Source organism: Myotis brandtii, unplaced genomic scaffold, assembly GCF_000412655.1.
Source record: "Myotis brandtii unplaced genomic scaffold, ASM41265v1 scaffold1314, whole genome shotgun sequence".
In the NCBI taxonomy this organism is placed as follows: domain Eukaryota; kingdom Metazoa; phylum Chordata; class Mammalia; order Chiroptera; family Vespertilionidae; genus Myotis; species Myotis brandtii.
This window is the reverse complement of record NW_005354651.1, coordinates 63182-86839: the sequence shown is the minus strand read 5'-3', so window position 1 is coordinate 86839 and position 23658 is coordinate 63182. Positions and strand designations below refer to the sequence as shown.

Below are 23658 nucleotides of genomic sequence, written 5' to 3'. Positions count from 1 at the left end.
TGATTTCAGAGAGAGAAACATCAATGATATCAATGATAAGAGAGAATCCTTGATTGCCTCCTATACACCCCCAACTGGGAATTAAGCTCGAAACCTGGGCATGTACCCTGTCTGGGAATCAAACTGTGACCTCCTGGTTCATAGATGGATGCTCAACCATTGAGCCATGCCGGCGGGGCTAAACTCACAATCGAAAAAACAACTGCACTCATCTTAGAAAGGAAAAAAAATAGAGTTTGAGTTAAGATGCAGCCTTTAGAATGTTTGTTTTGTGTGTTTTTTTTTTCTTAAAAACTGATTTATGGTAACTGAGTTGTGCAGGCACTGAAGTGTTTGTGGATGTTTCAAAATGACCTGCTTTTCATGAACATCAAATTTTTGATCTATTTTCAGAAGAAAAAAATGGATTGATAGCTGCTATCAAATTTGATAGCAGATCCTAGATATATATAAAAAAGTCTTCTTGCTGTAAAATTTTAGCTGCCTGTCACTTACATTATATTATGTCACAGCTCACAATGACATATTGCAATGTAATGCAATGTAAGTCACATAATAGACAACTACAATTCATAACTTTCTGAACTGGGAGAGTCATTCTTTATTGAGCAGCTCCCCAAGGGAAATAAAGGAATCCCTCTGCTTGAGGTCATTCCCAGCACTGATGTGGCTGGCCTGTTTGCACCTCATCTTCTCATTCTGTCCATCCTCTATTTTTCCAAGCCGCCTTCCTTCTAAAACTGGCCTTCCTCCACTTCTTCTGATGGGGATGAAATTGTCAATCAAGTGGTTTGCCTCCATTGAGCGGACCATTTTATACTAACTGTGACAGACACCTCTACGTATAAACATGTGTCTTATTTCTGCAAAACTGTATTCAAGCTCTACTTGGAGAGATCTTTCTGATAAATCAAAACGGAATCCAGTAATTAAATATCCTCCTAACACTCTTATATGTCATGTACTTGACTGAAGCCTGAGACATAAGCAAGGCTTGCAAATTCCCAACTAATGGAACCACAAGTCCTATGTTCATTGAGTTCTTTTGGTGTATAAGAATAATTTATTTTATATGTCCAGAATTCTGCCCAAACATACTAAGAAAGAGAACCTATAATATTGTAGAAGCATATCTTTAATATATATATGTTTTGATTGATTTCAGAGAGAGAAAGGGAGAGGGGGAGAGAGAGAGAAAGATCAATGCTGAGAGATTCATTGATCAGCTGTCTCCTGCATGCCCTCTACTGGGGATCAAGCATGCAACCCAGACCTGTGTCCTGACTGGGAATTGAACAGTAACCACCTGGTTCATGGGTTGATGCTCATGATCTATTTGCAGCCACACTAGCCGGGCTAGAAGCATATCTTTTAATAATATTACCAAATATGTTAATTTGGATGAGATTGTGGTACGATAATTTCTAGTGTTCCAATCCCTTCCATAGGAATTATTTCTTTCGAAGGTTGATAAAGAATACAAAGTACATAGTGTGTCATGTAACTTCCAGGTACCGCCTTTGGCATTTATCCTACCTTCGTTCCTTTGTTCATCACAGCAATTCTGTTTTCACATTGTCGAACACTCTCTGTCCTCGACAGTTCAAAGCCTTGCCCAAAGTGACATCTTTATTAATCAGTGGAAGCAGGACTTGTCTGATTTCAAAGTCTGGGATTTTTCTCCGAATACCACATGTTTGCCCACTCAGTATGTTGGAATAGATGAGTTCTTATATCCCCAGCATGAACTCATTCATTTTGTACAAGAGGAAACTGAAGTCCAAGGGGAAGTACATCACAGCGTGACCTTGATGGAATTAGCAATGAATGTCTGGCCAAGGGAAAGCGTGAAACTCAGGGAAGGATGATTACGCTCAGCATACCAGGTACAGTATCACCTTTTTCCCCCCAGACTGCCCCAAGATAAACAGCCTTCAAAAGGCTGAGAATATTATACTCAAGCAATAAAGGAAGAAAATTCTAGTAGGCAATCTGCTAGGATGAAAGCAAGGCAATGAGTAACCCAGAAAGGTCCAAGGACATCAATTACTACCTTCATCTGTAAAGGACACCAGCACATTCATTCTGGTGGCACCTTAGACAACAGATAGAATAGAAAACAGCGAGAAAATGAACCCGATGTCATGTTCAGACATCGGCATTCTCTAGTTGCCAGGGACCCACGGTAAACATTATACATTGAAAGTTAGCTAAAACCCGTTCGCCGACAGGTGTCTGAACCAAGGATGCACAGGGAATGGAAACAACATGAACTGTGTATAGTGAGACTTGAATAAAAATTATAATGGATCACACAGCCCCAGCTCCTGGGCAGTGCTAAAGCCCCAATGACTGAAATGTCTATGAATCTCTCTGTGAATCTAGAGAGAGCTCACCACCATGATCTAACCCTGCATTAAGAAATATGTTGAAGTGGATGGTTCAACATAGTTTGTCTAGTTTGGCTGGTGTGGCTCAATTAGTTGAGTGTTGTCTCATGTACCAGGAGGTAACCAGTTCAATTCCCAGTCAGGGCATGAGTCCAGGTTGCAGGATCAATTTCCCAGTGTGGGGTGTGCAGGAGGCAGCCGATAGATGTTTCTATCTCTCTCTCCCTCTCCCTTGCTCTCTCTGAAATCAATAAAAATATATTAAAACTAGAGGCCCGGTACACGAATTCATGCACGGGTGGGGTCCCTTGGCCTGGACAGTGATTGAGGCCTATCAGGGGGCTGGCCGGTTGGGGGGAGGGACCCCAGGAGGTTGGCCAGCTGGGGAGAGGAGCTGCGGGAGGTTGGCCGGCAGTGGCGGGGAGGCCATGGGAGGTTGTCTGTGGGAGCGCACTGACCACCAGGGGGAAGCTCCTGCATTGAGTGTTTGCCCCCTGATGGTCAGTGCACATTATAGCGACTGGTCCACCGGTCGTTCTGGTCATTCCGCTGTTCGGTTGCTGGGCTTTTATATATATAGATAGATATTTAAAAAAACACATAGTTTGTCTAAGCTCAGGCATAATGAGGACACCAATCTGAAACTCACATGGAGACTTCATTGGCTATGACATGATGTATATCACCACCCCGACCAGCCAAATGCTTTGTCAGAGCAGGAGTTATGAAACACATGCAGGCCAACTCTTCTTTATGTAGGACCAGTTTCATAAGCTGGGCAAGGTCCAAGAGGAAACTGTTATGACAGTGTAGATGTTAGAATATGTAATCATTCCAAAATCATAGTACTTTGCAGGCCAGCCTGTGAATTTCTCCACTGTATAACAAAAATCCATGCTAAATTATAGCACTCTTCTTTGCAAATTCAAATTAGTCTAAGACTAAGTCCTAGGAGAACAAAAATACACTGTACACAAGGGTATATATGTACAGTGTCTGTCTGATTCACTGCTTTATTCCCAGTGTTCAGGGTATTGCCTGTCACATGATACACACTATAAAAATATAGGTGTGGAATGGGTGAATAGAGATATAACATGTTACTAATAATCTCAGAGGATAGTGGAGGAGACATTCCTTTTGTCATGTGCCTGCATCAGCAGGTAGCACACTGTTCTGCAGAGCAAAGCAAAGCAAACAAATTATACAGCATCTGATCAGCACTCTCCTGCTCTGCTCACAGATGAGGGGAACCTGACTTACTTTGAATGATAGGAAATTATCTAGGTTGAAAAGGGTGGTAGCAGAGGATGTATATTCCAGACAAAGGAAGAGGAGGGGAGATTTAAAAAGCATTATTGGGTCTGGCCGGTGTTGCTCAGGGGTTGAGCGTCAACCCATGAACCAGGAGGTCACAGTTCAGTTCCCGGTTTAGGGCACATGTCTGGGTTGCAGGCTCAAACACCAGTAGGGGGCATGCAGGAGGCAGCTAATCAATGATTCTCTCTCATTATTGAGGTTTTATCTCTCTCTCTCTCCCTCTTCCTTCCTCTCAGAAATCAATGAAAACATCATCATTGGGTTTTCACCTTCAAGCCAAAGGTTGCATAAGGGCATATAAGATGATAACAAGGTATAAGGAAGAGAGTGATGGAAAATAAAGTTGGGGAGAGAAATAGGCATCATCATTGCCCTTTTAAAAGTACACTGGCAGTGGTGGTTTTTTTATTTTAATATGTTTGAAATTCTGTATTTAGCATTGATGAACCTCATAACCTGGCTATTTACCATGAGCTCCTAGCTCCTATCATTTTATCAACTCTCAAACATACCATTTGTCAATAGACAGAAAGCTGTATGCCATAGAACCTAGATATAGAAAGCCCAGTCCTATGGAAACCTGTAATTTTTAGACACTATTTTATTCTTTGATCATGTTATGATAATGAAGGTTACATTCAAAGAATGACTTAGTTACACAGATACTCTCCTTTCTCAGTGATTGGAGACATGTTCGATCATTACCCCCTCAGTTAAGGCACCCAAGTAGCATATTGTTGGTTATCACCCAAGTGCCTTATTTTAGGCTTCTTATTATTATTTTTGTTTATTGCATTGGGTAGATGAGAGAGATGCCAAAGGCTCACAAAATTGTAGAAGAAAGAGAAGAAGAGAGGAAAGAAACTAACATTTATTGAGTACCTTCAATTTGCTAGAAACTGAACTTAGCACATGTTTATTTTTTAACTTAAATTAATCTTTTCTTATTAAAAACAACAGTATTTCTGTTTCTCAGATAAAGAGTCAAGATTATTCAGTTGTGTGTACAAGCTCTCATAGATCATAATCAGAAGAGCTAGGACTCAAATCTAAATATTCCTACTGATGAAGTCTGTGCAGTCCTCTATTGCACTGGGCTCTCTTTTATCATTCATTCTAATCCATCCCAAGTCAACCTTTAAAATTTTTTTTTAAAAAATATTATTTTTATTGATTTCAGGAAGAGAGAGATGGAAACATCGATGATAAGAGAATCATTGATCAGCTGCCTCCTGCACAGTCCCTACTGGGAATCGAGCCCGAAATTTGGGCCTGTGACTTGACCAGGAATTGAATCATGACCTCCTGGTTATAGGTTGACACTCAACCACTGAGTCACACCCAGCAGGGCTATAAAGGAAATTCTTTTTTTAAAAATATATTTTATTGATTTTTTACAGAGAGGAAGGGAGAGAGATAGAGAGTTAGAAACATTGATGGGAGAGAAACATCAATCAGCTGCCTCTTGCACACCCCCCACTGGGAATGTGCCCACAACCAAGGTACATGCCCTTGACCAGAATCGAACCTGGAACCCTTCAATCCGCAGACCGACGCTCTATCCACTGAGCCAAACCAGTCAGGGCTATAAAGGAAATTCTTAACTTCTGAAGGTACTCTTGAACTATCACTTTAAAAAGAATAAGACAGATATGGAAACTATTCAAAATAACAAGACTTTTACAAAAAGCAAAGAAAATCTAGTTTTCTGGACCAAACTGTACAGTCACAGGCAACTTGGGAAGTGGAAGTAAAGATCTGTTATGTGTTTTTATTAGCTTGCACATCGTCCTTAATTACAGTTTAGATGACAAAATGAAACATAAATGGCTTTTTATCAACGGAACATTGCTGGAAGCATAAACAATAAATTATGAATTACTGAAGCAGAAACTTTTGTGGATCATGGATGCATAATGCTATTCTGCATATTCAGGATCCCAGGTGGACTTCCTGCTTCATGCAAATGGAGTACTACCTCTTAGGATTCAACCTTGAGACCAAGCGCCCTGCTTCATATTCGTAAGTGCTGACACCTTAGATGAAAGAGGCTTCTGGTCAATGTTTGGCGCTGTGTGTGGTGGTGTGAAAAAGCCCATGTGTGAGCAGAGTAGACGGTGCCAGCATATTAGAAACATACATACATAGGTATGCATTACCACAGGCATGCAAGCACGCCGTTTGCACTTGTTGCTTGGGTATGGTTGCCTGGGAAACCCAGCAACAATGAATCTGCTTAGCTGAAGGATGGAGGCTTTTGTAAAGGCCACTTGGGGAAGGAGCTGTTCTTTCAGAAAGTCCTCTGTTAGCTCCAAAGCAGCCTGGAGTGATGGGAGAACTCAAGGAGGTCTGACGTGGCCAGAGAGAGAGGACAAGGCGCTTATTAAGGTGGCCCTTTCAGATTCAGTTCAGCCCCGATGGGGCCCAGCTGGCTTAAGGTGGACACGAGGGGGACTCTGCCTCAACCCCTGCATAGGAGAGGCACGCCTGAGGACTCAGCCCGAGAGAGATGGAGGACAGAGGGGGCCGACTCCAGCTGGGTCGGGATCAGGGAAACCCACCTGCATTTCCAGGCAGCACATTTTAGTTTTGTGACAAGAGACCTCTGACATAAGCTGACATGACTCAAAAGAGCAAAGAGAGACCTGTCTAATTTTTCAGCTTATGCAAAAGAATTCCCACAGAGTATGTGTGCTGGAAGGTTGATACGCTAGAAGGGAAAGTAACCTTAACAAGTTGGAAGTGGGGGTTAGCCCTGATGTGAAGAAAGCCGAGTTCCATTTTGGAGAAAAAGAAAAAAAGACAAAGCCTTTATATTCAAAACCAGACCCAGAAACCCTGTAGCTATTTCCGTGACTGGCAAATATTGTCATTATTTCCCCTCCTTCTCCTCCTCCTCTTTTTATTGCTTTTCCTTTTATCTTTCTATTATGAAACCCTTATGACGGCAACACGTCGCTAAGCAGATTCCTTGCAATGCAATCTAGTGAGGACCAGGGTTTTCACCATTGCCAGTGAGCCCACTTTCAGGATCACTGTATCGCATCCCCACGTCAATGGAGTTTAAGCTGCCAAGAGACCTGGGTGAGGATAATAAGCTAGAGGAGATGGGCCATCGAATGGGCATCTAGGAATGAATGGCTTCATATCATGAGCACCGTGTCCCATTACTGATGTGGGCTTTCCTATGTGCCAGGCACTGTGCTGAGGGCTGTCTGAGCCCTGGGTTATGCATGCCCGTGGCAGCATAGGCATACCCACGCATACTTATGGGGCAATGGGCATTGTTATCCTGGCATCACAGATGAGGAAACTGAGGCTTAAAATAACTTGCCTGTAGTCATTGCTCTAACAAGGGATGCTTCTAGAGCAGGGGTACTCAAACTACGGCCCGCAGGCCACATGCAGCCCGCCGAAAACATTTATCCGGCCCGCCGGGTATTTTTGCCGCCGCTGTGTGCATAGGAATTTGTTCATAGTTTTTTTTTAAACTATAGTCCGGCCCTCCAACGGTCTGAGGGACAATGAACTGGCCCCCTGTTTAAAAAGTTTGAGGACCCCTGTTCTAGAGGATAAAAAGACATAAAACACATACTTCTTGAAGTTGGCCAACAGGTGAAATGGAAATCCTCCAAAACCAAGCATGAATTATATCCTCAACAGGTGAACACATTATGGACATTGAGGCAATCCAAGGCACATTTATTTCAATGCTCTGATCAACATTTATATTATTCAGACCAATTAACATGATTACCTTTAGAGTGAGATGCTTATCAATAGAATTTTGGTCAAAAAGAAGCTCTCAAGAAGAGAAAAAAATTATTATCATCAGGCACTTCGGTCCCCCTGCTGTCTTTTCTTAAGCCTAACCAAGTATAATGAAGGCCAAGTACAATACCTACTTCTTTTCTTCCCATAGGCCCTCCTTAGCAAGCAGAGCTATATGTTTTTCCTCATTTCTCTATACACCTGATTCAAATACTTCAGTATAAAACATGAAGACTCCACTTTCACTACTGCTTTCTGGCCATTCCAGTCAAGTCTTTTACCTACAATGTGCAGGTTGGATAAGATCAGGTTTCTGCAGTCCTCAAATTTTCAGCAAGATATTCCTCGGAAAATGTAAATGGACCTGGAACTTCCCCATTTGTTATATTTAATTGTTGACTATCTTCCATTTTCATGGCTGGAATGGAAACAAATACTGGAATGTGGTCAGCACAATTCCTTTTGTTTATAAATACACCCAACTGGAAAATGGAGAAACTGATGTCGGGGTCATATAACTTTGGCAATTCAAGGCGATATGATGGTTTGGTATGTACATGTAATATAAATGACTCATCACATTTTGATCTTTGCTTTCACCTTTATTCCTATTAAAGGCTGCTTTCCTGTTCTGGCAGATATATGATTCTCCTATATTCAGAAAGAGAATTCTATGTGAAATCACTCAACTGTGTAGGAGATAAGAGACAGCTAATTTCTATCTCATTTCGTCTTTGATTCTGAATTAGTCGGCTGAAAATTGCAGTAGGACCAATCTAGATGAGAGAAGGAGATCATAGTGACTTCAAGTTGAAAGACACAGCTGTGAGTTTCTTAGAAAACTCCAAGTACTGCACCCATTTCTTTTAAAGATCTCATTTAAAAGGGGGGCCATCCACCCATCAGTTATGAATTTGAATACTTTGACTATCTCCAAATCATAACCTTCATCAAGTGGGAAGGGTCTTGCAAATTATGATGTGCTCAATAGAGAAACATCAGCTATTGATCATTTTAAAGTCCATCGTAAAAAGAAAATAATTCTCACCATATTATGCCATTTGATTCCAGCCATGTTTTAAACAGAAAATAGACCATAGTTTTAACATAAATAATGTCTAGTATTTGGACTTTTGGTTGATTGTGTGTGTGTGTGTGTGTGTGTGTGTGTGTGTGTGTGTGTGTGTTCTCCCATCATTAATAACAAGGAATGAGTAACAGGTTCACAAGCTATCTATCTATTTATCTATATATCTCCAACATTTTAAATCTGACAGTTTCTATTTGTTTCTACATGTTACGAAGAGACGAATTGCTTTTTCTATTTCACAGTAACTATTCAGATACCAAAAAGTAGTGGTCGATGGAGCAAAACACATGACTTAATAGAGGAAAAGGGCGATATTCCAAAGACCTGTGGGTTCATAGCTTATTCCATGGAGATGCTGAATATTTGGATCCTAAATCCATAATCTGGTTTCCACAAGATAGTCCTGGTTTATGGTTTTTACAGGCATAAATATAAATGCAAATAGCAACCCCTTTCACTTAAAACAATGTCCCAGTTGAAATAATAACTTCTATGGCCATTCTTTGCAAAATAAATAAACACATAATTTAAAAGACACAATCATGGCACAAAGAGTGTGCTTTCTGTTCTGAGTAACTTTGCAGTACCTGACATCTTTTTTCCCCCCAATTATTTCACACACACACACACACACACACCTGTAGCTTTCATTTTCTAGTTCCAAAATAAAACAGATAATCCATATGCTTTTCACTATTCTATTACAGGGTTTATTGAAATGTATGAGGGAGCTAAAATATGGGTTTGTAAGTGTAAAAATCTTTTACTTCTACTAGTTCCAAAAGTTAGAGAAAACATATGACATTCATTCACGGTAGGGCTGAAATGTCCTCTTTTTAGAGAATAATGAATACAGTACAAAACTATGCTTTCACTGACACCCAATAACAACCTCTCATCCATTCAAATATCTATTTAGTGCCTCCCATGGGCCCTACCTCTAATGGGCATATCTTGAAACTATAGGAAGCACAGAAAATTCCAGAAACTCAGAACCTTTGAGATGAAAAAATAAAACACCAAAACAAACCAACAACAAAAATCCTCACAAGGAATTTTTAAATGTAGGACATTTTCTATGCAAAATTAATGTCTGGTACCTATTAGCTCACAATCAAAGTAAGTCTGGAGCTCTAGTTGGTTGCTCAGTGGTTAGAGAGTCAACCATGGGACTGAAGGGTCCCAGGTTGGATTTTGGTCAAGGCCACGTACCTCAGTTGCAGACTCAATTCCCATCTTGGTCAGGATGAGTGCAGGAAGCAATGAATCCATGTGTCTCTCACACATTGATGTTTCCCTCTCTGTGTCTCTCTCCCTCCCTCCCACCCTCTCTAAAAATCAATGGAACAGACTGCTGAAGCTCAGAGGGAAGGCGGGGGTGGGTGGGAAGAGATCAACCAATGAACTTGTATGCATATATGCATCACCCATGGACACAAACAATAGGGTGGTGAAGGCCTGGTATGGGGTGTGGGATGGGTTAGAAGGGGTCAGTGGGGGAAAACGGGGGACATATGTAATACTTTCAACAATAAAGATTAAAAAATAAAAATAAATCAATAAAAAAACATCCTCCATTGGATGTTTAACAAACATTGAAGGATTAACCAAAAAAACAAAACAAAGTAAGCATGGGTACTTGGGCATGGACTTCCAGCTCAGTTTGAAATTTCTGAGGGGATTTCATGTTAGCCATATTTATGTGACTTCCAGGAAAAAGAAATCTTGGCAGTATTAACTAAAAAACGAAGGCAATGTACTTGGATTAGAGTTCTTAATTAGGGAAGTCTAACAAATGAGTACTCTGTGACTGAGGAGAAAGCAGGATTTTGTCTCTGTAGAGTTAAGAATAGTGGAAGCCAAATAAATGAGTAATATCTCTATAATGACTTTCTCATTTCCTTTTCTGCGATGCATCTACATTTATCAAAGCATACCCAATGAACTACGTAGCGTTATGTTAAAAAGTTAAGGCCATAACATATTTAACAAGAGCCTAAAATGTTATTTTCTTTCATAAAGGAAGTGGTATCAACATTCACTACTTCCTTGAAACAGGACATAGCAAATAATCCAAACGATTGCTATGAACCAAATTTTCCTCTTCTGATTGAACACAGCTTTTATATAGACCATTCATAAATCTAAACAATTGTCTGTCGTTAAGCCAGAAGACAGCCTGAGACAATACATTTATTTTGTTAATCATTCCATAACAGCTGAAATTTAGACTTAAACACATCCGGGCCAAAATAAGCAGTTAAAAATCCTTGTTAAATAGACAGCGGCTAGGGAAACAAAAATGTACATATAAATGTAAAATAGATTTTTTTCCCAGTTCCCACCGGGCACCATACACAGTTATGACAATATTATTGATTATATTCCCTATGCTGTACTTCCCCACGCATATTTGGTAACTGCCAGTCTGTACTTCTCAATCCCTTCACCTTTTCCACCCCGTTCTCCAAACCTCCTCCCCACCAGAGAGACTTTTTATAATGATCTATGACCTTTATATGTAATAGGCAATCGTTAAGGGAAATACTTAATCCAAACTTGGTTCTCAGCAATGAATGACATATGGAGTGTTCCCCCAAAATGTATACACATTTTAACAGCTGAGAGCTCAATTTTGAAAATGAAATGCATTTTAATAAACACTGTCTTTATAATTATTCAAAGTGTGTGTATACATTTTTTGGGGATACCCTATCCATTAAATGTCCTCTGTCAGTGACAGACTTATAAATAAATCGGGTCTTATTAGCTCCAAAATAACAATGATAAGGAGTGTCGTTCAAGCAGGATTTTCTGCTCTAATTGCTATTGTCAATGTTGGTATACAGGTTTAAAACAAATGCTTCTAATGTGTACCCACAAACCAGGCACAATTAGAACAGGCTTTCCCTAAAGCCTTGGTAAGAAACAATGATATGTTTCTTTCTGATATGAGTATATATAGCTGTTAATTAAATCTTAACAACTGAAAAGTATAAGCCAGATCCTCCCCTAACAGTCATGTTAGTATCTCAAAATTCCTGCAACTTTCATAAGGGTTAAACCTTACAGTCCATTTTCAAAAAGAAAGCGATTGAGGTATACCCTGGGATGAAATTAACATGCACATTAACAATTTGCTTATCTACTGTTTCAATATTGGAAAGAGGAAGTGATGAAATTACCATGCCATTAGGCTAATAAGCTGGATTTCGACTGCTCATGAATGAACAAAAATTATTGTATTGACATGTTCAGTCCTATTATGAACTCACATCTTATTTTCCAAGGTATATTGCGCCCCTTTTCTCAATGCTAATATATTTACCTTCATTTTTCTTGATGGTAAAATTCGGATTGTTGACCATTTCTGGAAGAAGACTGTATAAGAAATAATGTCCGTTTTTGGGATCATCTTTGTCCATGGCACTCACCGTTTGAATGACCTGTAACATAAAAGTTGACGTCAGCATTTCTGATGACATCGATGGTTTGAACCACCTTTCAATTTTCTAAATGGTCATGGATGGCTTGTGCCAAGAATAAGGAGAAACACTCATCACTTTAAAACCTCAGATTTGATGAGTTGATGAAAATTGAGGTCATTACCTTGGTGTCCATTGGGTGTCTGGGGCTTGAAATAGCATATGTAAGGGTATTTGCAAATTTCCACTGGGCAATTATATGTTTCTTTCCAATTTGAGTATATACAGGTATCTAGAACGAGATTTGGAATTGTCACAGTGATTGTAGTGTGGCCTTTGAGATGACAGCCTAGGACAGTGATGGCGAACCTATGACACGCGTGTCAGAGGTGACACACGAACTCATTTTTTTGGTTGATTTTTCTTTGTTAAATGGCATTTAAATATATAAAATAAATATCAAAAATATAAGTCTTTGTTTTACTATGGTTGCAAATATCAAAAAAGTTCTATAGGTGACACAGCACCAGAGTTAAGTTAGGGTTTTTCAAAATGCTGACATGCCGAGCTCAAAAGGTTCGCCATCACTGGTCTAGGAGGTAAAGGACTTAAATCTTGAATCCTCACAACCCTTCTTTAATATTCCTCATCAGGTTGCATGTGTTTGCCAACTAGAATGTTCCTTGGCACAAATGTCATTGTAACAAAGCGTTCTGAAGACTTGCATCTGTTCCCACCCAACAATGAATACTGTTTTTAAAGCGAGTGGATAAGACATGCAAACAATGCTTTGGAGTGTATCCTGATATGAATAAATTACAGGGATTAGAAGAATTACCACCGCACAGAGAAATGTTTGCTCAGATACACGTACTCGGGTCCCGGTTGAATGTGCTTATTGCATTTGCAAAGCTGCATTAACTTAGGGCGAAGTTATTTCTTGGGATGTCAGAGAATTAGCTTAATAATTCTCATTTATGGTTCTGTGATATTAATCACTTCAATCAGAAACCCTGGGCAAATGCTACCGTAGAAAACACATTATAGCTTATACTTCATGAGTAACTACAACACCGTTTCTACAAGAGATGGTTGTGAAGCATGACTGTCAAGGTGATATCAGATTCGCCATAAAAAATTTAACAGGGAAATGCTCTTCACGTGTATGAAGTTTAGAGATGGCAATGATGATGCCTAATATGTTATGTCTGTTAGAACAATTATACCCCATTCAACTCTGCCAATTTCACTAAAGAGGGAAAAAATGGATGGCTTCTTTTTAAGAAAGCGACATCATAGCCTTGGAACTTCTCACCTAGACGATGTGAGAAGCACACTTTCAGAACACTTTTAGCAGCTGTGGCGATTTGCATTGTATCTGGTACGTGCTATGTGAGAAGCAATGCAGTAAGGTTATTTGAGGCCTGAATGAAATAACCTCTCTATTCTACTTCTCCATTATTAAAATGGAACATATCTGGCTTGGTAGATGTTTTACTTCTGTTAAGGACCTTATGAAATGTCTTCTAATTGTACTTAGCTCGAGTCACAATATCACCAAAAGTAGCACAAGATATAACTCATGGTTAAGAAAGAAACGTAGTCATTAAGGTGATGGACTCTGAAATAAAGCCGTCTTGATAGAAGTCATAATTTCACCCTTCACTCGTTGCCTGACACTCAACTCTGAAACTCAGTTTTGCTGCATCCCTAAATTAAAAATCTGCCAGGGTTGCTTTGATTACTGATGTAAATTCATGTCAGATGCTCAATGAAAATTAGTCACCATCATTATTGTTTTTGACTTTAGGGTCACTATTGTTTTTTTAATGGCATGGCACCTTGATAAGTGTTATCTAAGGAGGTCCCCGACCTCATCGGATTAGATGGAGATGCCCTATGTCTGCTATATATAATCGCCTAGCACATTTGCCTTGACATTTAAGTATGGAGACATGCCCTGGGATTCCCCTTTTAGCAAAATGAAAGAATAAAAGGTACCAGGGGAGAAGCTGTGAAAGACAGATAACCCTTGTGTGGACAGCCTACATATACAAATATTTATCAGGGGAATGTGATAAGAGCCTTCTTTTAGGCAACAGAGTGGGAAGGAGTTACTGGTGAACAGGTGTGGCAGCCCTTTACCCAATTTTGCTTCAAAAGGACTTCTATTCCTGGATGTACCTTCTGAAGAATTAACTCCTGAAGCATGTGAGCACATGTGAAGAATAAAGGCAAATAGCCCTGGCTGGTGTTGCTCAGTTGGTTGGGTGTCGTCCCAGGCACTAAAACGTTGCTGGTTTGAGTCACAGTCAGGACACATGCCTGGGTTGAGGCTCAATCCCTGGTAGGGGGTATGCAGGAGGCAGACAATCAATGTCCCCCTCTCATCAATGTTTCTCTCTCTCCCCCCTTCTTCTAAAAATCAATAAAAATCTTTTAAAAAAAAGAATAAAGGCAAATAGAAGATTTCTTGAAAATCTGTGGTGGAAATCATTCATAACTAAATGCATTCTAATAGTATAGTTAGTAGGTAGAGCTACTATAGACAATACCTTTCTTAATGTTTCTAAGTAATCTACAAGAAAAAGACACATACATGCTGGCTAGTGGCAGCTACACAAGTTATTTAATCAAGCCACCACTACCCAAACAATAAAAAAACATAATAATTTAGCTTACCTCAAATAAAGGAGCATAATTGCCTGTTATACCACATCTCAGAAGTTTGGTGCAAACATTACACCTGCAATGAACATGCTCTTCCCACCATTTATTTAAGCCAATAACTCTGTTAGACGTGCACCCTTTTTAAGCCTACTCAACCACAAAGTCTCAGGGTGGGGTCTAGAAGTCTACATCTTAGTCTTCTAGGACGGTGATTCTGCTGCATGCATTGGTCTGAGAACTGTTTTGAGCCCAGGGAGGGGGTTGGTGTCCAGAGCGCCCACATTATTATTCATTAGGAGCCTTTGCATTGTCAACCTCACCCCACGCTCAGTGCACAATGTGCTGCGGAAAAAGGGATGAAACGGTAAATCTGTAAATCAACTTCCGAATACCCTGTGAACTGGAAATGGCTAAGACTTTGGTTGGAACCGTTTTTGACGCCTCGTTTTATTTTCATGCAGATGGCCACTGTCAGGTCATTTTATCTCAGAGTAGACGCCTGGTAGATCACTTGAAGGACTTTCTGCCATTAAAATGCATTAGGTGCCCATCTTAAAAAGGCCGGCATTTTCATTGATGTAAGAACATCTGAATACACTTAGCTTTAATCAATAGAAGAAAAAGAACACGTTTATGCAAGGAAGTGCCTCTCCACACAAGACTTTTTACAGGCACACAGAAGAGATGGCAAAGGAAGGCCGCACACATGTCCCACGGAGAGCTCCTATGACATCAATTAATTTTTAAATAATTGGACAGGTATTTCATGAAAATGACAAAAACAATTCTGGAGAGTACACAGTTGTTTTTTTAGAGTACATGTAAAGTATGTAGTTAAAATATTTTCCCTTCTACCAATAAAGTTAGACTATAATTGAAAAATCTAATGTTTAGTAATTTATTGTGGAATAACTTAAAAGGAAGCTGAGAGCTAATATACCTCTCTATCAGAAAACCTAAGTATACGTGGATGTTGGGATGAGGAAGTAAATTCTAGGGCCCTGCTTGGGTTTCTATGGCAGCAGACGGCTGTTGGTTTCTCTGAGACTACTGATTTGAAATAACCTGAGGCATGACACAGAAAACAATGAGCATTGTGGGGCCATATCATAATTCAGATTCTGTTTTCAAAAAAACCTATTCATTGTTTATCAATAACACTATGCCTAAGTTAGATACTTACTAGCAGAATTTATTAAACTTTATTTTAGACTATTTTATATTTATTCAAAATATTTAATAGTGGCCAGAGTGGTTCAGTGGTTGACCATTGACAATTCCTGGTCAGGGCACATGCCAGGGTTGTGGGCTCCATCCCCAGTGTGGGACGTGCAGGAGGCAGCCAATCAATGATTCCCTCTCATCATTGATGTTTCTATCTATCTCTCCTTCTCCCTTCCTCTCTGAAATCAATAAAAATATATTAAAAAATATTTAATAGCTGTAGGTCATTACTGTCAACTTTAAAAAAAATATGTTTTATTGATTTTTTACAGAGAGGAAGGGAGAGGAATAGAGAGTTAGAAACATTGATGAGAGAGAAACATCGATCAGCTGCTTCCAGCACACCTCCTACTGGGGATGTGCCCACAACCAAGGTACATGCCCTTGACCGGAATCGAACCTGGGACCCTTCAGTCTGCAGGTTGATGCTCTATCCACCGAGCCAAACTGGTCAGGGCTGTCAGTAACTTTTTAAAAGGCAAGTAGTCAGCAAACAAATACATTTCTGATTACCTGATCTGTTAACAACCAAAAAAACTATCATGGGATCTATTAGAATATCTCCTATCAGTTCCTGTCTATATTATTCATTGATTTATTTTGTTCTGAGGTGATGAGTTCCTATTTTGTTTTGTTTGTTTCTCCCTCTCTGCCATTGCAAAAGTGTCTGGCTATTTTTAATTTTTTTTAGGGAAAGTAGATGAGAGAGGGAAAGACAGAGAGAAACACTGATGTGAGAAACACATGGATTGGTTGTCTCCTGCATGCGCATGCGCCCAGACCAGGGCCCTGGCAGGGAAGAGCCTATAACTAAGGTACCTGCCTGGAACTGAACCCTGGACCCTTTGCTCCACAGGCTGATACTCTATCCACTGATCCAAATCGGTTAGGGCAACAGTCACTTTCTTAGGTAAAACTTAACTTTCTCTTTCTTAGAAGATTTTTCTGTAGTGAACTGGAAGGGGGTGAAGGAAAGAAGAGGAAGTCAAGGTGGTGCAGAAAAGACAGTAGTGATTTTTGGTTTTCTACTGATTCTTCTGCTGATCATTGCCTATTTGTTTCTGATTATCAATATGAGCTTTCCTGAAATGCTAACTTCTATTTCTTTTTCTTTTTATTGATTTCATAGAGGAAGGGAGAAGGAGAGATAGAAACATCAATGATGAGAGAGAATCAATGATAGGCTGCCTCCTGCCCGCCCCCTACTGGGGATCGAGTCCCCAACCCAAGCATGTGCCCTGACAGGGAATTGAACCATCATCTCCTGGTTCATAGGTCAACGCTCAACCACTGAGCCATGCATTCAATATGCATACAAGATAAACCAGTTATAACACTGATAAATTTAAAAAAAAGAAAATAATAGGAATGTGAGAAATTATACTAAAATTCACACCATAACCCAGTTATTCTCAATTATTTCAATACTGAATAATATAGTTCATATTAGCACCATTCATATCCATTAGCACCATTAATGGATAGGTCCTGGATATTTGTTAAAAATAATTTGCATAGTAGTCCAGTCTCTACCAAGACTTTAATTTTTCTACCCAAAGTGTTTCCCCATGTTCCATTTTTTCTGCATGAACAAATTCCTTGCCTTTACAAAGTATTAGATGGCCATTCAGAGCATGTACCTGGGGGTCCGGCCTAGAGACAGCACAGCAGGGGAATGAATGGAGATGAGGCTGTACGTGAGTCTTTTAAACATGAAGTCCCCATTCCTTTGGGGGACACCCGGGCCTTTCTTTCATAAATTCACTGTAGCCCTTCCAACATTCTCTGTAATTTCAGTCTCTTTTCACTCCCCTTCCCTTTACTAAACTAAGTTGGGGTAAAATGATACAGAGAAAGGGCTCCTGGAATATGTGTTTATACAAAATTGGGATTTTCCATTTCCTCCTGCCTCGTATTTTATTTTGCTGGACCCTGAATATTTTATGTGTATTGTATACACCTCTGAAATGATTTTTTCCCTAAATCACTCTACCACTCACTTTGCTTTGAAAACCTCATTAGTAGGATAAAACCCACAGCTTTGAAATCTCAACTGCCTTTTCACACTTTTCTCCTCTCTATCTTCTACTCTGTTACCTCCCAGCAATATTTCCTGATGCCTCCTGGACATTAGAAACATCGCTTCCTCCACTGAAACTGTATCCTGTTGTTTACTTTCCTGGAGCAAGATTTTCCCACCTGAGTGCCATTTACCACCAGTTCTATAGTTTTCTCTGAAGGAAATTTGAAAGATTTTATAATCAGATCTGTTTGCTAGACGCCAAATACCATATACTAGTAGTCCTTTGGCGACTCATGTATTTATAAATGCAAGGGAACCTTACAGTTAAACAAAGCCAACAAATAGTCATTAACTTTAACACAGTGGTTCCCAAACTTATTAGGTCAAACACACACACACACACACACACACACACACACACACACACACACACACACCCCACACCATATACTGACATTCTATACCCTACAAGTGTTTCTCAGGCACTCAATTTAGGAAACACTATCATCGCTCTGCCCATGAGGCTCATTGGTTGTGCATCGACCTATGAACCAAGAGGTCACGTTTTGATTCCAGGTCAAGGCATATGCCCAGGTTGCGGGCTCCATCCCCAGTAGAGGGTGTGCAGGATGCAGTCGATCAATGATTCTCATCCATCATTGTTATTTTTGTCTCTCTCTCCCTCTCTCAAATCAATACAAATGTATTTATTTTTTTAAAAAGAAACACTATCATCTGGAACTCCATCTGAGTCATAAAAGCCTGGAAGACCTTGTAAAGACCTTGGGAAGGTGCTGTGTCTAGATAGCTTGTTGGTTATCAAACTTTCTTTTTGCTTATCTGTCATTCGAATAACATGTCAGCTTTGCTTGGTACCAGATCTTACCCAATTTATGTCACTAGCAGCAAGCCTAAAAGCTTCCACAATCCAGTGTCAATTCTACTTTCTTCCAAAAGGCATGCTCATCAGCATGGCTTCCATGACCAAGTGGAAACAAAACAAGCATACACATGTGGCCAGCTCACTCCCAGCCTAAATTCTCATCAGTAATTTGTAGGTTGACAATAAAACGAGGGGAATACATCAAACTGTAACAGCCCCCACATTTAAAATAATCCTTTGCACCATTTTCTGTGGTCACCAATCTCATTTAGGTGAGGGGCCGGAGTAAAACATGTGGCATCTAGACTCACACAAGATGTTCAGCTACCGCAGACAGAAGCTGCAAGTGTGACCTCAAAAAAGATGTAGATGGTGTGTGTTCCTACAAGTTGATTCTAGTGGATTTAAAAACAATAATTCTATTAACTCACCAATTCATATGTGGAGGAATGAAGTAGGAGCCCTTCCCTCACCCTTGACAAATAAAACACTTGTAAATGTTTTACAGGAAACATTCTCTAAGAAAATGTTTGACAGAAGAGGAGTCATTCCAACATAGGAGACTAGATTGTCCAATTATACTAGTATTAATCCATTTACTAGTAGAGATTATTTAAGGTGTTTCGATCCACATCAAAGCTCATGAAGATATAACAACAAGAAAAATAAAAACAACAAATACAATGCTAAAAAAGTAAGCAAAGAAAAAATAAGGGAAGACTCATGGACACAGACAACAGTATGGTGACTTCCAGAGGGAAGGGGTATGGGGTGGTAGGAGAGGATAAAGGGGGGTTGAATGGTGATGGAAGGAGATTTGACTTGGGGTGGTGAACACACAATACAATATACAGATGATGTGTTATAGAACTGTACACATGAAACCTATCCAATTTTTATTAGCCAATGTCATCCCATTAAATTCAATAAAAATAAATAATAAAGACAAAAAGACCAACAAATACAATACTAAAATATAGTTTGCTTGTAGACTATGAGACTAGCTGAAATAAATACTACTAATTAGAACAATTATTCATTGAGCACCTACAACATGAGATACCCTCAACACATGAGAGTTTAAACTAAGAGAGAGTGAGGCCCAAAGACAAGAAACAAGTAAATGGTAGAGCTGTGACTCACACTTAGATGTTTCTAGTGTCAAATTTTCCACGATATTTTTTAAAGTTATGCTTTTCCTTCTGTCAAAGTTGTGCTCAAAAAGTCATACTTCCACTAATGGCTCTCTTGAAATATGCTTTGTTACAAATGATTTCCTCAAATATTGCTTTATGCATTCTACTAATTTACCATTTCCTTACTCCTGCCAAAATAAAATGAAAATAGTGCTTTATGCATTTGGTCGAGGCCATCAATTTCATCCGTTGTAAAACCAACCCTGTCTCCCTCTTGTGTATGCAGACAGGCCCTGAGAGGTGCCTGCTGGCAGGGAAGTTAAAATTACTTCTCCTCTATGTACTGTTTCACGAAGGCGATAAAATGCCGTAATTGCATTTCATTGTTTTGCATTTATTAAAGACCAACAAGAACTGAAAAATAAATAAATGAAGTAGCAAACTCATTCATGGCTGGTGTTTAGCAAGAGATAATGATCTTAACTTTTCTTATTAAGCTTTATTTATTTTCACTTAAGTTTTCATGGACTGCTTTTGAATAAAGCGTTATCGATCGCAGGAGTTGATTTTTGTTTTCTTTCGAAAATGCTCAGTCTGGGTGAGAATCTCATTCTCATTACTATTTTTTCTAACACAGGCAATGGAATTTCAAAATCTGTTCCCTTGGGAAGCAGTGCCAGACTGGAGAAAGTGCAGGGACTGGGGCACCTTCAAGAACAGACTTTGAAATCCATCTCTGCCACTTTCCATGGCCTTAGGGGAGAGCCTTTCTCTTGGCTAGTCTCAGCTCCCACATCTGGGACATGTGATGGCCACACCAACCTCTCAGGGATAATGAGTACATGCTAGATATCTGTATATATTATTTTATTCATGCAGCTCTTGTAATCCCTTCTCTCCATCTCTACTGCCACCACCTAGACCAGACTACTGTCCATCTTTGGCACATACAGCCTTCCTTTTTTATTGATTTCAGAGAGGGAGAGAGAGGGGGAGAGAGATAGAAACATCAATGATGAGAGAGAATCACTGATTGGCTGCCTCCCGCACACCCCACACTGGGATCAAGCCCACAACCCAGGCATGTGCCCTGACCGGGAATCGAACCATAACCTCCTCGTTTTTAGGTTGATACTCAATCAACCACTGAGCCATGCCAGTCAGGCAAGTACAGCCTTCTTAATGTTCCTTCTGCTTAATTATGCATCTATGTGTGTGTGTGTATACATTTAATTCAAATGTAAAACTTTTTGTCCAATCTCATTCTTGCTTATTCCATTCTTGTTATACTTGCTTATTACACTTATGCTCAGCCACAGACGTCTTCAATTCTTCAGACAAACCCAGGTCTTTCTCCCTTTGGGGTCCTGGCACAAGCTTCTCCTGTGGGCTAGGAGGTCTGGCTCCACTCCCAGCATGCCTTGCCCTTTCTCATTGCTCAGTTTTAGCTTCCATGATACCATTCACAAGGTAACTTTCTTGGACAACACTGTATAAAATAGATCTTTGCTTTTTCATTGTTTCCTCCAGACTAGTTGCATTACTGCTTCTGTAGCCCACTTTTAAAAATGTAAACATATCATTTATTCATTTTACTTTTTGTGTAATCTCCCTTCCTTATTAAGTTCCACGTCCAGCCAGAGCGACTCAGTGGTTGAGCATCAACCTGTGAACCAGGAGGTCATGGTTCAATTCCCAGTCAGGGCACATGCCTAGGTTGCAGGCTCCATCCTCTGTGGGGAGTGTGCAGAAGGCAGCCAATCAATGCTTCTCTCCCATCAGTGATGTTTCTCTCTCTTCCTCTCCCTTCCTCTCTGAAATCAATTTTAAAAAACAGTTCCACAAGAGAGAACACTTTTTTGGTCATTTTCATGTTATTTTCTCAGGTTCATATGAGAATATTTAGCATCTTGAGGCTGCACAATAAATACAGTTTAATAAACAGATGAATGATTTTTCATGTGAAGAGGGTTAGCTTGTGCACTGCGTGTCTGTGAGTAGAATGAGTGTTTCCATGGTAATATCTGAGAAAATAATTATTGAAATATTTGTCACTGCCAAATGAAGTGAATTACAACCACGATTTTAAAATTCTGTGAATATCCATTACATGCCAAGCATTGGCTAGGTACCTATCTAGTAATAAAGGTTATTCTCTTTTTTGGGAGGGGGGGTACCTGTGATATTTCTATGAAAAACTAACTTTATATACTGCAGTATTGATCAGAGATAGAAGAGATTAAAAGAGGTAAATCAGAATATTTTTTTTAACCCAGACATAATTAACTTGATTCCAAACAGTACATCTCAACTTCTACAGCAGGTGATGAAGCTTAAATTAGCCACGGCTAGATTTATTTATGGTAACAGGGAAGCTCCTTCCTGGAGAAAAAAGAACTGAAGCAGTCTGTCGCCTAACGGGTTCTCCAACAGTAAATATTCTCTGAGATTCAACGCGAGACCTCGATTCACTCCTAGAAATACAACATTTTTGTTCAGTCCCTGTGTCAATGCACCATCTGGGACAAATTACCCCAATTCTGTCTGTATGAGATACAAGAGGCTGCTATCGCCAATAAAATCCTAGAAAGCTCGTATGAGAAGACCAAGATGGAGAAGAGACTGATGGAAGGCCCTCTGGCCAACACTGGCCACTGAAGTTCTGTTTCTCTCACATGTGGTTCCGAGTGTGGTGTTCTCGGGCAGAAAGAGGGGAGATGATGGTTTCTCCACATCTGTTACCTGCTCCTCCACCTGTCCAGCCACATTACCATTCTCTCCAGACAGAATCGGGGTTATTCCCTGCTGACTCCTCTGGAATATTCACTTGATAGATGTTTCCTGTCTCTGGTGGAGGTCTTGTCATTAAGATAGCTCCATTTCCTTTCTCTCTTCAGACTCCTTTCTGACTTGAGGATTTGAGGTATTGTCATGCAATTCTATCATTTCTAATTTTATTATGTGTTTGCTATAGAGAAAATTCCATGAGGGAAAAAGACTGATGTGTAGGGCATTAGTCTAGTGGCATTAGTTTGCCACTAGTTCCCCAATACCAACTCAAGTCCTGGCATATAGTTAGTGCTCAATTCATATTGACTGGCTGTCCAAAACCTACCATTCTATTAGACAAAAGAAATATCAGGCATATATTTTGCTTTCTAATTTTGAAATTAGAGATTTCAAGTAAGTGGAGAGCATATTTTTATTCTTCCTGATAATTGAGCGCCAAGTAATGTGTAGACGACTCTATCATACTATCATTAAATTAGAGATTAAATATATACACCATCTTCTATCTTTTTACTTAAGATAAATTATCTATAAGTATTGGAATTAAAAGAAATGTTACTGGTAATCAGAAAATACCATTGGAATTTATATATTTAACATTTAAATAATTGTATATTGAAGATTTAAAAGAATTCTAACCAGAAGGGATTCATGTTGATTTTGTGTAATATGGAATGTGAACAATTTCTCTGTGTCACAGGGTTGCTGTTATTCTCTTAAGGGAACAAATTCAAGAAAAAGTCATCTTTCATTTCAGAATTATGAGAAGGTACTGGGGCTGATATGATTTGCAGTTCTACTTTCAAAGTGAACATCTGCCAATTTTAGCACAGATATGACATGAAATGGAAATCTACATCTAGAGAAGATGAAACTGGCCCCCTCCCTCAATCCCTCCCTCCCTCCCTCCCTTCTTTCCTGTCTTTCTCTTTTCTT

At 39.6% G+C, this 23658-nt stretch overlaps 1 protein-coding gene across 1 annotated transcript in view; it reads right to left on the bottom strand.

The window, feature by feature from the left end:
* The window catches only part of LOC102244392 (cadherin-8), a 110222-nt gene that overhangs the window by 26803 nt on the left and 59761 nt on the right, over positions 1-23658 (bottom strand). Inside the window, exon 3 of the mRNA XM_005860128.2 lies at positions 11900-12017. Coding sequence (XP_005860190.2) covers positions 11900-11996 — 97 coding nt within the window. The 5' untranslated portion in view covers positions 11997-12017. The remainder of the gene's footprint in view (positions 1-11899; positions 12018-23658) is intronic.